At 38.5% G+C, this 17,109-nt stretch overlaps 1 protein-coding gene across 1 annotated transcript in view; it reads left to right on the top strand.

Moving 5' to 3' along the window:
• Positions 1–17,109, top strand: part of AOPEP (aminopeptidase O (putative)) — a 202,357-nt gene that overhangs the window by 95,810 nt on the left and 89,438 nt on the right. The window contains 2 exon segments of the mRNA XM_035893902.1: positions 1,819–1,862; positions 8,977–9,037. Coding sequence (XP_035749795.1) covers positions 1,819–1,862; positions 8,977–9,037 — 105 coding nt within the window.

Below are 17,109 nucleotides of genomic sequence, written 5' to 3'. Positions count from 1 at the left end.
AGGAGCGGCTGAGGGAACTGGGGTTGTTTAGTCTGGAGAAGAGGAGGCTGAGGGGAGACCTTATTGCCCTCTGCAACTGCCTGAAAGGAGGCTGTAGGGAGGTGGGGGTCGGCCTCTTCTCCCTGGTAACAGACGATATGACAAGGGGGAATGGTTTGAAGCTGCGCCAGGGCAAGTTTAGGCTAGGCATTAGGAAAAACTTCTTCCCTGAAAGGGTTGTCAGGCTCTGGAATGGTCTGCCCAGGGAGGTGGTCGAGTCCCGATCCCTGGAGGTATTTAAAAGAAGGATAGGTGAGGTGCTTAGGGACATGGTTTAGTGGTGGGATGGCAGGGTTAGGTTAAAGGTTGGACTTGATGATCTTAAAGGTCTTTTCCAACCAAAGTGATTCTATGATTCTATGTTTTTTCATATACTTTATTTCCATGTAAGCTTACTCTGTACCTCCAGCAAAGCTTCAACAAGTGGAAGGAGACAGTACTTCTCTGTTTACATGCAGAATGACAGTACAGAACTGCAAGTTGTAGTATTAAATAAGGGGATTTCACACTTTATCATCATGTCAGCAATACACTGTACATAGGACAGAATGCCTCCTGGCACAGTTAATGATGGCATTCTTGCCACAGCAACAGTGAGCCCAATGCTGTGTCATTTACCTTTTTTTGTAAGCAAATTTTACAGCCACTGCAATATAGCCTGAATTTCACTTCTAATCTAAAGGAGGAAAGCTTAACCATGTTACCAGTAGTTTCAATTGTGCATTTGCTCTTGCTTTGATTCCCTAACAATGCCATAATCAGACAGAGAAACAGCATCTTTTGTTGAATGCTGTGGCAGAGTCCCTAAATAAAAATTTTCTGCCTTTTAGGAAACATTCTTCAAGATCTTAGAGAGCAAGTACTTGCAATCAGAAATCAGCCTGTACTAATATATTGCAGTGAAGAACATCATTAGCCTACAAAACTTGTCTCCACAAATATTAGTATTAATAAAGTAGATGTATTGCTTTATGAAATAGCATATAAATGCATAATTCATATTAATAAATCCTCTTCTTATGAGATTGTTCAGAGGAGTGCACTGTGTCAAAGTGATTGTCATTAAAATTAGATCATGTATAGCATGGGGTGCCAGAGAACCTTTGTGTGATGTCAGGTGTAACTTTCAAGAGAGGGCTTAGCACACTATTTTAAGTGAGGATGATAGTCATGCTATTCCACTGGCATTGCACTTTCTTTGTAAATCTACAAAGGAAATTCTAGCTACCTTTTCTTTGAAGAATTTGCTCCTTAGTTGGTGTGGTTGGCAGCAACATTGTGAACTTTGTCATGGCACAAGGAGTAGGTGTGATCTTCCAATCAAGTATGTGCGTTAAGGGGAAAAAAAAAAGCCTTATGTTGTTATATAATTAAAGACAGTGTGATAACATAAGCACAAGTGGAGAGAATGTAAACACCCTTAATTCTGGTGTTTCTTAGCCTTTGAGTATGTGATCTTCAGCCTTTAACAGTTTTAAATATAATTTGTGTGTGTGTATTATAGATTAAATAAGAGTGGGAATGTGGGATTGTGTTAAAATAGTCAGCAGGCTTTTCAAGCCCATTTTCTTTCAGTATTGACACTTTTTGCTTGAGTGGGTTGGAAAACTGACAAACATAATGTGTGTTGTATAAATAACTGAACAGTGTTATCACTGCATGAACTTCTTTCTTATCATTCTGTTATCTGCAGTCTTTATAAATGTATTGCTCACTAGCAATGCAGACACAGACTTATGTCTTATAAACATACTAACTGTGGTGCTGTTTGTTTTTCAGGACTTTCTTTGCATGCTGTTGGAAGACATCCCTGAACAAAAACAGTAAGTGAGAACCAGGCTAGAAAAGATTTAAGTATCAGCTGTGCTAGCCAGAAATAGTAGGATTTCATTGTTCTGCTTGTTCTTTTTCAAGTGTGTGTGTCTGACTATCTTTCTCTGAAAATTCTCAGACATATATACACAGAAAATATGAGGCTTGCTGTGTTGTTGCTATCCCATGCTCCCCCCAAGCAGTGCCTTTAAACTTGCATATTAGGGCAGCAGTGAGGTCCTGCATTCACTATGCTATCTGCAGTGCCAGGCACAGCTGCCTCCTCAAATTAATCAGTGATCCTCCTGCCAGCTGCTCTTGGCACATGGCACCCTAGAGCAAAGAGGCCAGGGTTTTGCCATGGATCTGGGAAACCAGAGAAGATGGATTTTTCTCAAGCAGTAGTCCGGTACCATCCCTTCCGTGTCGCACAGTGTGCCAAATGGGGAAGGATGGAAAATGCTAATGGAAATCCAGCGTTAATTGCCTGACATGTCCTTCAGAATCCTGCTGCATTTGACTGTGGCTGGCCAAGGATGATACAGCTAGCCTTTAGCACAGCTTTAGAATCCATCTCTGCTTATCCATTGATTTGTTCTGTGCTACTACAGGCTGTGCTACAAATACAAATTCTTTAGCAGTGGAGCTTTGCATACTATACTTTTTAAAAATAATGTATTCACTGGAAAATGCAGTTTTGGAGAGAGTGATTCCAAGTCTTCATATATCTGGGTGAGCAGCTGGGAAAAAAAAGGAGAGAAGATATTCACATAAGTCATATGTGTTGAGTTTTTTAGTGAAAGACTTCTGTTTGTAAGGGGCGAGGGCCAAAGAATCTAGTTATCATTGAGATAATGTGGTTTGTGGAATCATGAGTTTAGTTTGGTAGTGTTACATTTTCCAGTGATGTTCTGTAGGACGGTATTTTGTTTATATCATTGGATATGGGTTTCCAGCCCAAATATAATCAGGAATACTAAATGGAATATATAGGAAAGTGAATTATTTAATGGCATGATTATGCATTGATTTGTTAATATAAACCCTCTGTTTTCCTTCCTTTTTTCACTTGTGTTTCTCTGAAGTCTAAACCCAGTGCAAAATGTTACTTGAGTAAGCATCCGATTTTCAGCCTAGAAACATGCCAAAATACTTAAAATTTCAGTGAGACTAATGCAAAAAAGTGTGTCTCCATTTGCGTTGCATCCTACTTCAGAACACATGGGCAAAATTTCAGATCCATGCTAATTCACTTTACAATCAGACATATAACATATCTGAACTTCTTTGGTGCTAAAATTACCTTGGATGCAGTTGTCAACAGCAATGCCAAGAATAATAGAACATCTGGATATACAGAAGGCCTTTATTTCTTATCTGCTAGAAAGATGTTTTTTCATTCTTGAATGTATTCTGTTGCTAGTACACAAACACTAGCCTTAGGTAAAAGCAAAGGGAGGAAAGATAAAGATGAAATATTTTTAGAGATCAGCTGCTGATGAGTGCTTTTTTTGAACAAAGTTTCAGTTGTGTGAATGAAATGCATTTCAATATTAGAGCAACAAAATTATTTTTAGCACGCAAAACCTCCCAGACTTGTGCAATTCTACCAAGTAACATTTTAATGTTAAAACTAAATGCTTCTTACTTGAAAAATATTAAGCATTCTAATATACTGAAGTTTGTAATGGAGGCTGACATTAAAAAAAAGACAACAGAAAGTAGTGGTAGGGAATCAAGCCAAATCCTGCCCTTTGCTGTGGCAACAGAGGCAAACTAGTGTAGCTCAGAGTAGAATTTGGTTTATGGGAGACGTTTGTAATGAGAACAGGATTATTGTTGGCAGAAAGCAATGATACAACAGTGTGGAAATTTTCTGCCATTATTACATTGGTGTAATGCAACGTTAGTTTTCTACTGTTGGATGCAGCAGACTATATCTAAAAGATTCTCTCTCTTCCAGTACTTAACCTCCTGTAACTAAAAATTAAAGGAATTTTTTTTAGTACTTTCCCAGTGATGAGCATTTCCAAGATACAGGCTAACTTCTTAAGTGGCAGTCATTGATTTGCTGCCTCTGTACTTGGAGGAGGAGGATTCTATGCCTGGTTTATAGGGCTACTTCACTTCCTGCTCTGAGTCAATTTTAATGGCATGTTAGCGGTAGGAATCTCTCCTCCAAGGCAGGATCCTCCTGTTTCTGGACTGTGGCTGGATACGGATAGCAGACAGGCCTAGCAGTACCTTCTGGTCCTTTAGAATTTCCTAACTTGCCCTTAAGGCAGATTATTTCTGTGTGTGAAGGGCTAACGGCAAGAAGGACAAATACCTATCATTATACTTCTCTGTTTTCAAAGCCTTTTAAAATATAACATGCGCTGGCTATAGCCTCACATTATCCTGGCCTTTCTATAGAAAACCTACAATACATCCCACCTGTAACTAAGGCATCTTATTTTCTCATATCTAATTTGAAACTTCACTACATTAAAAAAAATAACCCGAACTAAACCAAATGACAAAACACCCTTTTATGTGTCTGTATATCATGGTGCATTTTTTTGGTAAGCCAAAATATATATGCTGGACAAAACCCAAAGGAAATCTTACCTGCAGGAAGCTATGGCTAGTTAAAAGAATCACTAATCAGTCACTAGTGTTTGATATGCTCTAACTCCATATTTAGCTGGAACGGCTTAATTTGAAAATGATTGATGTGTAAGAATGTATATATCCAAATGAAGCAAATAGGGTTGTTGAAGTATTTTCAGTTAGATATGGCAGACTTTTTATCTTCCTTTACCAAAAAAAAAAAAAAAGTGGCACATTTCCATGTGCACTGTTTATTTGCTGCAACATCTTATTCTAAAAGTGAATTCTCCTCCTTGACTGAGGAATTAAGTCAAGGAAATTATGCTTAAGTTTGTAGAGTCCTTCGGGCCTTGTGCAATGAAAGCTTGATATATAGACATCTTTTACAATGCTAATTTTCAAATTATTATTAATGTTACTATTTCACAGAGCTCACTCTGAAGCATTGGATCTGGCCATGCGTAGTATGTATGCATGTTAGGAGATCGTTCCTAGGCTGATCAGCTTGTTGTCCGAATAGATAATGGATGTTCTAGCATTCTCATTTTACAGTAGGAACTGTAGCACAGTAGGACTGTAGTACAGCCTTGTAAGAGCTCTGTTACAGTGCTAATCAATTGAACCCAGATCCCACAGTCCAATACAGTACCATAACCAGAAGGCCATTCAGGAAGTCGCACACACAGCAGATTTAAGTCCTTACAGATGCTTAACTGCAATATAAGGAGGTGGTAAGTGCCCTTTCTGAATAGGGGTGCTTTACTGAACTGCAGCCTCTATAAATATCAGGCCCTATGTAATTTCTCTAGGACATTTGTTTTGAAATAGCAATCTGTTTGTGATCTATTTTTTGGCCTTGATCCGAGCTGAAAAAGTTAGGTGAAACCTTTCCAGGGACTTCATGGTTCTTCAGTTTTGACCCGCAACATGTTCAGAGTAGATTGTTGCAAGTCTGCATATTACAAATGTATTCAGAAAAAGAAAATAGAGAATGCCTGCGAAATGCTAACACAAGTTGCTTTTTTTGATGGGTGCCAACAAGAATGTCTTAAGTTGGAAAAAAAAAAAAAGGTGTGTGAACATAGACAGAAAGAAGACTGTGTATGGTCATATGGCAGGTGTGTAGCTGAAACTGAGGGTGCTGCAGGCAGAGAAGTAGAAGCATTGTTGTCTTTGCCCTTGAGAAAAATGTCAAAGTTTCAGGAGAAGCCGAGCAACTTACTGGTGGTGTTTCTGCCTGGATTAGTGCGGTATCAAAATAGTGCAGTTCCCCTCAGTGCTGGCTTTGAAAGAAATAGAAGGTATATTAAACAAAGGCACTACACAGCAAATGTAGTGTTATTATTTTGCATGGGGTTTTTTTGGTTTTGGTTTTTTTTTTTAGGAAATCTTGCATTTTAAATTAAGCTTAGTTTTGGGGGAGGGAAGGACAAACTGGTATTGTGAGGCTGTGTTTCTTATCCCTAAGTAAGACAAATTCAATGCACAAATAAGGGTATTTTTCCTTAGCTGTTACCTGTGCTTTAGCATTGGAACACTAAGCTGTATTGGTTTTAATTTGTGCAATAACAAATAAAAAGTTGTTATTCTGATTATGTTGCTTCAGACAGAATAAATGGTACAATCCACCTGATCTACCTTTGACCATATAAAATTTGGGTGTCCGGTTTTAAGTTAGTCCTGTATGCGCTCTCTGTAGTAACCAGACAGAAATAAGAACTCAAGAAGAAACGTCATCTGTCCCACGGAAGATGAATTGACTGACTGCTTGGAAATACTTCTCTCCATTCCCGGTGGAAGGGACTCAGCTAACTAACTTAGACTAGACACCGATTTTTACAGCACTGTAGTAGGTAAAGTTAATTCTAGCCTGAAGGATCTGGCATTCAAATACTTGAAATTTATTAAAATTTGCACAAGTAACAAGGTGCTACTAAAAGCTGACCAAATCTGGGTATTTAGTAATTCACTTGAATGTAGAACACTGTAACGACAAGCAATGGCGTATGTCTTCAGTTATCTGTTGAAAGTCTTATTTGCATAGTGATCAGACATGCAGAATGGTAATTTCCTGAAAATTCAGAATTCTGGCCATGTAGAAATTCTTCTGCATGACTGCTGCAATTATTTGAACCACATGATCAGAGGGAATTTTTTTTTTTGTCTGTGACATTCTACGATCTCCTAACGTTACATGGAATATTTTGACATTTTAGATTTAGTGATTGGGAAGGTTTCTTTGTCTCTATGGGGATTACTCTCCCTTTGGAGACTTTCAAAGTCACCTTATCCAGTCTGTTATGTCGTCTCTTACTTGTAAAACACTGTTGTAGTAAAGTTTGGACCTAAATTGCATGAGCTATCACAATTCATGACCAGCAGTGAATAGACTAGTGCTGTTTCCACATGAAGCCTCCTTAGTCCACACCATAAGATATGACTGATCAAAAACTGAAGAAAACTATTAATAGAAAATGGAAGTGTGTATAAAGGACTTTATTGTCATTGTAATCTGAATGTTCTTTAATCTGTAGCTTCTTCTGATTTTCAGTATGATGGTGTAGCCCATGTATGCAAGCATATATTAGTAGCTGAATGACATAGTGCAGCATTTGTAAGGCAAGGCTTTACGTTTAAGGCACTTGGTGTCTGGTGTTTGCCTTTGTTACAAAATTTCTGTGTATGTTGAACAAGCTTACTAAGACCAGACTGCTTATTTTTTGCATATACTGTTGAACAATTACTCAATGAGAATCCAGTTTAACTCTGTTTTGATCAGATTATCTCACCCCTAATTCACATTGGCAGAATTTTATTCTATGAGGTAGACCTGCCCTTATTAATGGACCTCCTTCAGAATACTGCTCAGTGTGAGTAGGGATAGCAGACCCGTTAACGCAGTGCTGTAGGGTGGAGGTTGTAGCTGCTAATTCTACCTGAAAGAAATCTAACGCATAGTTCTGCTTGGAGGTGGAGGGTAAATTTTTCATCTCGGATTCAACAAGGATAAGAATATCTAACTCGGGATATAAGCCCTGTCTGGAAAAGTGCTGTTGTTACACTTATTAATATCAATAATTTAAATCTTTGGTCATTCCAAATAAAACTAGCCAAGTTAAAAAAAATGTAATAACTATGACCAGTAAACACACAGAAATTTTTGCTCCATGAATGTGTTCCAGGTCATCCACTAACATATTGCTTGGCTGCTTTTGAGACTCCACAAGCTCTCTAAGCCTTAGTTTTCCTATTTGCATGTCAGGCATAACAGTGATTGATCTCTCTCCCATTGGCATAACGAAAGTTAATATTTAAAGGTGTTTAAAAATTGTTCAGTAAAAATGGCTGATGTATTGATTACAAATCCTTCTTAGGCACTGATAAGGTCCATAAATAAACATCCTTTAGGGTCAGAATTTTCAGCACAGCTTTGTCAGGGGTTGGGGGAAAAAAAGGCTTGTCTGTCATGTAATTCAAATAAAAATTGTATTGGGTTGCTCGTTTTTCTGCTTCAGAGGTGCTAAATGGCTGTTATTTTTCATGAATGCTTTGTTGGTTATGGGTCTACATTACACACATGAAGGCAGCTGCAAGTATGAGGATTAGTATTGCCAAGGCATTACCATGCACGAGACCATGCACATCTATTCTGCTTCTCAGAATATTTACAATCTTCAAGGGCTTACTCAAGTTCTTTTTTCAGTATTGGCACACTGCATGGACAGTGTGATTTTTTTTTTTTGGTTGGTTGTTTTTTTTAAATTGGTTTCCCTGCAAGTTGGGAAGACTTCAACCAGAGTTGAAGTAAATGCAACAGAAGTTGCTTACAAAAGTAAAAGGGGAAACATAATTTCTGAATTTGCAAATTCAACATGTATGCACATGGCTATTTCACTCCCACACAGCTTGATCATGACAAACTATTTCCTTTTGTTGGGGGCCCAGACTATTCTGTGACTTCATTGTGAATGTTATCAGGACATAAAGGAAGTGCAGAAAAGATGAAACTGAAATATATTAGCTACTTGGTAATTTTGAGGATTAATATCCATCAGTGCCTTTTAAAAGCCAAAAGTTCAAGAAAGTTTGTATTTCCTTTGATTTTCTTTGTTATTTTTATCTTTACATTTAGGCTGCTTCTGTATTAGAATACTGGGTTTGAATGTCTCTGGCTAAATTTACTTGCCTGTGATTTTTTTTTTTTCTGTAAAAGAAACAAAAATCCACTCAACAAGAAGTAGAGCACCGGTTCATGCTTCACATGTTTCATAAATGCAGTTTACCATCTTATACTTCCTCCGTCAGTCCTCATAGGCACTGGATTTATCATATCACACAAAACCCGATCTGTTTTTAATTTGCTTGTATCACCTCTGAAGGTACTATTCATTAAAAAACCAAGAATGTAGTACCACTGCAGTATGACCAATACTTAGGATTCAGGATTTTGCTCAGCTTCTAAGGGGTTAATTTTCTTGTGGAAAAATTGTTATTTTTATGGGTGTCTTCTAATTTATTTTTATTTTTTTTAAGATCTGGGCTAACTGTAGAAAATATCGTCCAGAATTGGCTTGACACTGCCGGAATACCAAAGGTAAATACAAAATACCGGTTCCCAGTTCCTTCTGGAGTCTTGCATTTCTCATTACACTATATGTTATTTAAATCATAACCTGAACTTGTAACAGGTATGGTTTTAAATGAAGTTTTGATAATGACTGCTTTCCACATCTTTATATGGCTTTAGCTTTTATTCGTTGAAGGTTTTTGCTTCTACCATCGTCTCAACAAACCTGCCAAAGGGCAAATCTTAAAAAACTTATCCTCTTGCTTAATATTATAGTCACATGGTTACAGTATAGTCATGGATTCTACTTAATGTAAGGAGCAGTGTTCACAATTGTCAGTATATGAATTACTTGAAAGACATACTGAGAGCAGTAACTAAATATTAAATTTTTATTTGTATTTTGATATTTTGTGAATATTGTGACTTGCTCAAGAATCTGCTGCATGGGTAACATACTTCATTGGTGTTCCAGCTCTGTAACAGTTGAAACTGAGCATTTTTGTTCTTCTTTTAATACTAAAAGCTTTTAGTATTAATGTTTTAAATTCTGTGAACTGAAAACGCTTAGTTGTGTCTGTGCTATGTGAAGGCTCTGATTATTTGTTTTGGTGCAAAACTGGGATTAGCTGAAGAAAGATATCTCTGTATAAATCTTCCTTAAAACCAGTTTTATATGAAGTCTGGTTTTATTAGACACTTGGGGCTCAATTTCTAACTGATTTCCCCTAAGCTGGCATCCCCTAGGTTGCTTGGGATTTATTTTACCTCATGTTTGCATTTATTTCCACTTTGCATTAGCATTTAAAAAAAACTTTTAAGAGTGAGAATGGTAAGTTCTGCTTTGTGTGTGCACAAGTGAAGGTACTTTGGCAGCATGACTGAGGCTCTGAGGAGTGAGCATGTCTGCAGGTAGAATTTTCAAAATAGCTGGAGAGCTCAAAACGACAAGCAGTGGTCACTGAACCTGAGCTGTAGCCAGAGACTGTGGCTGAGCTCTTCCTTTGACAGCTTTAGAGGTGTGTGTGTCCAGTTATATCCTGTAGAAGACTCTTTGGGAATTTTTGCCATGAGATAAAAATGTTCAAAAGACTTAATATTTGAAGATGCTATAAAGTCAAGGTGGAGTTTGGGTTTTTTGCTGTAAAATTATTGAAAATAAAATTAGCTTTAATTGGAAGGGAAGAAAGAAAGGGACAGTAAATATCATCATGCATCTTGATGTTCAGCCATTTCTTGAAAAAGAACCTTGATTCTGATGCTATGTTTTGATCAAGGTTTTGTTCCTGACAGAAAATTCAATACACTGTAGAACAGCTGCTTGAAGTATAGGGGAGAAACTGATACTGTACAGCCATAGTTGTAAGGTGCTGAACTGGCTTTCTGAAATGAAAGAGTTTTCTGGTGTTGTACGTACACGTATCTCTTTGAGGATGCACCTTATTAGTGTCCCATGATCAACTCTAAAATCACAAATAAGGAAGACAGGAGCAGACTAAAGAATTGAAAATGGTTTTGATTAATGTGAAAACTGAACTCTTGTTTCCTTGAGTGGGTACCATAAGTTGTTCAGAATGAATAGCGAGTAGTTTCATTATACCCAGCAAGTATCTATTGGTTGTGTAAGCAAAACACGTAGCAAAAATATTTCCATATCCAGCAGGCTTGTAAATTGTTGTAAATTTTCTTTAAAGACCAAAGAGATTTCCCTGATAGCTTGGCTGTTTTGTAAAAACAACGTCAACAGGAATGATGCTGATGTAGTATTCTGCTGCTTCTGAGAATCGGCGTGCTCACCAATTCCCTCCATCTCTTCCCTCAGTAACCTTTTTCATGATTTACCCTTGTTACCTTCAGCACTTCTCAGGCTCTTGTGGGAACTAGTTTCCTCTTTATTGAAAGAACTGGAGCTGTCATTCAGTGGACAGGAAACCTTCTTTCCTTTGTGCTTTATCAAATCATCTGGGGAGGCCTTATCCCTGAAATCATGACTGTAGAGGTTGCTTAGTAGCTCTCAATATGTTAGTATCTATAATCTAAATGTGACTGTATTTCCTGACTCCAGAACTATAACTCTACTCATGTGCTGTACAGGAGCTGATAAAAATCCCCTTTAAAAGTATTCAGATTATCTTTATTTCAGCAAACTATTAACCTGGCTAACATGATGAACCTATGTGAAGGCACATAGACCACCTTCTTACATATGGGTTGCCAGGTGAGTGGAGTAGGGTGTGTGTTGAGGAAGTTTTCCGTCGGCTCCTTTGGGCGAAGTCATACGGCTGAGCCAGCCAGTCTGGCAGTGTGAGCAGTTTGAGGTCGAGAGTTATCCGTTGCAGTTGACTACCTTTCCTGAGTACCAGAGCAACTGAAAAGCAGCTGCTTATCACCCTATTTTTCCTGACTGCAATATAGAGTTCTGTAGTATAACAGTTAAAACCATTCTTAGTCCTGCAGCACCTACTCTTATAGGGACAAAATGCATTTCTTAGTGGTCTAGTAGATACCTATGAGAAATATCTTGGCTGAAAATTTAAACATTTTAAATTTACAAATGCTGTCTAAGACTTCACTGCATTTGGAGAGGAAACGTCCTTACCAGAGAGAGTATCCTCTGTAATGGGACTGGGTCATGCTGTCCATTCTGAAAAACAAGTCAGAACGTGGTTCCTTTATATTTCTCCCATATGAGCATTTTCATATTTTATTGCAACTGTGGTTGTTTCCATGGCATCTTTTATTTCTATGTTTTGGTGGGGTTTGTCAGGAAATTCACGTCATCCGTTGACTATAAAGAAAATTAACCACTTGTAGTTCATTTACAGCATTCGCTACTGAAGGGTTTTTAAGAATTTTCTTCCATGATTATATCCAAATCTATCACCTGTATGCACCTGGTACTCTCTAAAATTTGATAACAAGCTGGTCACTTAAAACCAGACTTGTTAGCCTACCCCTCAGTTCACTGTCTTCACAACAGTGTCTAGCTTAAGGACACTGGAAAGGTACTTCTGCAAAAGATGGATGAAGGTAAATATTTCCACTCCCCAGACTGTTGAAGCAACATTACTTACCATCTTCATTCCAGTAGAGGAATTAGCATTTCGTATGTCATGTTGTATGTCATGGCGCCTGTCTGACTGAAGATCCTGTACTCCTTTACCTGTGCTTTGTTACTTTTGCCATCCCAAATCCTGTCTCCAACTCTGTCCACGGAATCACATACATATACCCCTTTATACTTGCAACTTGTAACTATTGAAACGTTAATACTTGTCAATTTTTATTACCATTTCACTCTTGGAAAAGTAATCTGGTCTTTTCTAAATATTGGGCCAATTTCCAGGCTTACATATATATACCAGCAGTAATCAAGAATACCTTAACTTAAGGGAGTCATACTGACAAATAAAAACAGAATTTGGGCTATTGCCATGAAAAAATTATTCTGTGTGCCAAGTCACACTTCCAAATTTGGTATTTTCCAAAGCATTAAAGGTTAATCTTATAAAAAAGGGTGTGTGGCAATGCCTGGCTAATTCTTTCTTACATGGAAGAGTGCCACAGCACAGTGGTTGTCTTCAGGCTTGCTGTGCAGGAAGGTTTTCTCACACACAAAACAATAAGGAACTTAAGAGATGAAAAACAAGCATTTCTGAAATCCAAGCTCTCATGAGAATTTTTTTCTGGGAACACATCGTGGTGGTGTTAAATAAGGTAAAGCATATTGCGTTGTTGAAAATACCTTTTATCAAATCAAGCAACTTTCAGCATGTATTTCTGTCTCAGAGGTGACTCACCAAGGGATTAGAACTATTTTTCATCGTGTGAAAGTAGTAATGACTTAACACCACTAACTTTAGTCAACAAGTTAAGCTGGCAAGGAGTAGAATCAGAAGAACAAGAGAGCCGTTAGAGCTGGAAAGCACCTATGAAATCACTTAAGTCCACTTCATCCCTGCTGCTGCTGATTTGTTCTCTTAGTACACTTCCTATTGTGTCTTTCAGTCTATGTAATGTTTAATTAGAGTTTAAGACTAGAAGACCATATGCTTCTTGAGGAAGATTTTCTCAGTTCTGCACAGAATTGTCTTTTTGTTATATTGCCCACTTACTCTTACCTGAATGTCTTATTCCACACTAGATAATTAACCTTTTTAAAATATGCTTAAAATCTTTCCCTGTTTTGAACTGTGTTGTACACTGCTTAATTGAGAAGTAGACCAATAAACATTAGGTAGTCTCTGCATCTCATAAACTTCTACATGTATATTTTTAACTCATTCCAGTTTCGCCACCTTTTCTTTTGCCTCTGGAACTTCATTGTTTCATAATGTACTATTATTTACTGGTAAATCTGCTGTCTTGAATGTTCCTTGGGTGCATATTTGGTACTTTGTGTGATGAAAACAATCTTTTCCAGATTCTATCTTGGGTTAAAAAAAAAAGGCAGGGGGAGAAGAAAGAAGAAAAAAAAAAAAAAGAGTAGTTGGCCTGCTCCTTCACGATTTTTATTTTCCAACATATCTTTCAGTGTAATCTACAAGTCTTATGTGATCACATAGGTGCAGGCACTAGGATAAACACACTGAACATTCCCTCAAAGTGATAAAAAAATTGCAAGAGTTGATAGCACTGCTGTATCCTTCTCCTAATCTCTTTTGCTACTTTATCCTCCCATTAAAGCTTAATTCTTATCCACTGTTCTACCTTAAACAGTATTTCCTGATTAAAGTAGGTGCTGCCAACAGGTATGTCAGAGTATGTATTGCAAGAATACTACTGTATGCTTTCTAATTCTGAATGAACATTGGAGTACAGCCTCCTGTTACAATACTAAGATTTCTTCCACTTAAAAAGAATTCATATTTTTTCAATTCATATTTTTTCCTCTCTGCACTGCTTTTTGTTACAGGGGTAAACCAGTAGTTTAAGCTACATCTACTGATGTTGTTTGTAAATAATCTATACTTCTGGAAATACAGAGTCAAAAGAAATCTTCCAGTAGTGAATATTCATTTATTCATAGAATAAATGTCTGGTTTTGTTTATATATGACTGGCTCTTGGATAGTCCTAACTGAAGAGGAATGGATTGGAAAGGAAACTTCTAACAAACCTATGAAAAAGTTTGAACTGAAATATGATTTGTAAAGTGTTCTAAATCAATGCAAGTAACATATTTCTGTGGTTTTATAAATTTTAGGAGGATGTTACAGCAGCAGCTCAAGTACTTAATGTGATTTCTGATAAAGCATTTGTTGTTAAGAAGGTTCCTGCCTTTTGCCCCAGTTATAAGCTTTAGAGATTTCCTGTTTCCTTTTACTAAGACAAAAATACAGATGAAGGGTAGCTGTTATGGTCAATTACTAATAAACCAACCACATTTAAATATTTTTTAAAAGAACGCTCTTACTAACCTTCTGAATTATCTTTAGCAGTTTTTCACCCAGGTTTTACAGAGGGTACAAGAAAATTTACAGTTAAAGTTACCAGTGTAACTTACAGCTTGGGTTTGTTAATAGAATCATGGAACCACTTTGGTTGGAAAAGACCTTTAAGATCATCAAGTCCAACTGTTAACCTGACCCTGCCATCCCACCACTAAACCATGTCCCTAAGCACCTCACCTATCCTTCTTTTAAATACCTCCAGGGATCGGGACTCGACCACCTCCCTGGGCAGACCATTCCAGAGCCTGACAACCCTTTCAGTGAAGAAGTTTTTCCTAATGTCTAACCTAAACTTGCCCTGGCGCAACTTCAAACCATTCCCCCTTGTCATATCGTCTGTTACCAGGGAGAAGAGGCCGACCCCCACCTCCCTACAGCCTCCTTTCAGGCAGTTGCAGAGGGCGATCAGGTCTCCCCTCAGCCTCCTCTTCTCCAGACTAAACAATCCCAGTTCCTTCAGCTGCTCCTCAGAAGACTTGTGCTCCAGACCCCTCACCAGCTTTGTGGCTCTCCTCTGGACATGTTCCAGCAATGCAACATCTTTCTTGTAGTGAGGGGCCCCAAACTGAACACAGTATTCGAGGTGCGGCCTCACCAGCACTGAGTACAGGGGCACGATCCCTTCCCTACTCCTGCTGGCCACACTATTCCTGATACAAGCCAGGATGCCATTGGCCTTCATGGCCACCTGGGCACACTGCTGGCTCATATTCAGCCGGCTGTCAACCAGTACCCCCAGGTCTTTTTCCACCAGGCAGCTTTCCAGCCACTCTTCCCCGAGCCTGTAGCGCTGCATGGGGTTGTTGTGACCAAAGTGCAGGACCCAGCACTTGGCCATATTGAACCTCATACAGTTGGCCTTGGCCCATCGATCCAGCCTGTCCAGGTCCCTCTGCAGAGCCCTCCTCCCCTGAAGCAGATCAACACTGCCACCCAGTTTGGTGTCGTCTGCAAATTTACTCAGGGCACACTCAATCTCCTCATCCAGGTCATTGATAAAGATATTAAACAAGACTGGCCCTAACTGATAATGATAAGAAGCAAACTAAGAAAAGTTTTTGAATACGCATCATTAGTATCTGTTTTTCCCAAAATTATAAGTTGTACTGTCAACATTGCATCCCGTTTTCTTAGAATGGCCGATTTTGAAAAATACAAAAATGTAATCAAGCAACATGTATAATACTGTAGCATGCATAAATGCCAGATGAATCATGAAGAGAAACAAATTAAGCCAGATTGCACAGACACTCTATGGTGTTAACTCTTCAGAAGATTTTTAGATAAAGACTATCCATCTGGAAGTCTTTCTAGATAGACCAAAGTGTACACAAAATTTTATATTTTGTTTCGGGGCAAACTGTCAAATAAATTATAAGGTCTGCTATTATTTAAATAGATCCTGTGCTTGATCTAAAGAAGGTTATTGGCATAAAATGGCCTTGTAATTTATGTAGGTGTTCCTATAAATTGTACTTAAGATTCTGCTAAACAAGAGAAAATAGAGGTATATTTTTGTTGGTTGAACAGTTCAAAAATTCAAGAAAATTGCTTATATAAAATGATACAGCACTAAATGTCAGTAAGGACCCAAATTTATTTCAGAGCTCTTCAAGTTCAGGCATGGCTTAGTACTGTTATAGTTTTGGAGGGTTTGGGGTAAGTTTCTTCTGCATTGCATGTGAATGCTGATTTTAGGAGAAAAACACAGACAGTCAAGATCAGAATAGCATTTTTATGAACTATTGTGTGGTCACATTCTAAAATTGGAAAAAAATCTGCCTCAATTTAGACAGCCACAGAGTGCTAAGTAACTTGGTGTCTAGGCTGAATGTAAATGTTAATTTTTAAATGTTAGGTATGAAAGTATTGGACATAACATTTCAGTGCCTCTGTTTGTTCTCCTTTCTAAAAGTGAATTTTAACAGAGAGTTTTAGGAGTCTTAATTTAGCCATTAATTGAATAATTCAGAAAAAAATTCTTCTGGGATTCTCAGCTGGGACTGTGAGTCTGCATTAAGGCTGAGGATGATATTTCATAGAATCATAGAATGTTTTGAGTTGGAAGGGACCCCTAGAGGTCATCTAGTCCAACCCACCTGCAGGGAGCAGGGACACCGCTAACTAGATCAGGTTGCTCAGAGCCCCATCCAACCTGACCTTGAATGTTTCCAGGGATGGGGCCTCCACTACCTCTCTGGACAACCCGTTCCAGTGTTTTACCACCTTCATTGTAAAGAATTTCTTCCTTATATCCAGTCTAAACCTACCCTGCTTCAGTTTGAAACTATTACCCCTTGTCCTGACACAGCTGGCCCTACTAAAAAGATTTTCCCCATCTTTCCTATAGGCCCCCTTTAGGTGCTGAAAGGCCACAATCAGGTCTCCCCGCAGCCTTCTTTTCTCCAGGCTGAACAAGCCCAACTCTCTCAGCCTGTTCTCGTAAGAGAGGTGCTCCAGCCCTTGGATCATTTTTGTAGCCCTCCTCTGGACCCGCTCCAACACTTCCATGTCCTTCTTGTGCTGAGGGCTCCAGAGCTGGACGCAGTGCTCTAGGTGAGGCCTCACCAGAGCAGAGTAGAGGGGCAGAATCACCTCCCTCAACCTGCTGGCCACGCTTCTCCCGATGCAGCCCAGACTATGGTTG

The sequence above is a fragment of the Egretta garzetta genome, unplaced genomic scaffold (genome assembly GCF_000687185.1).
Source record: "Egretta garzetta isolate BGI_Z169 unplaced genomic scaffold, ASM68718v1 scaffold310, whole genome shotgun sequence".
NCBI classification, from domain to species: Eukaryota; Metazoa; Chordata; class Aves; order Pelecaniformes; family Ardeidae; genus Egretta; species Egretta garzetta.
The sequence above is the reverse complement of the archived record's forward strand: the minus strand, read 5'-3'. Positions and strand labels throughout refer to the sequence as shown.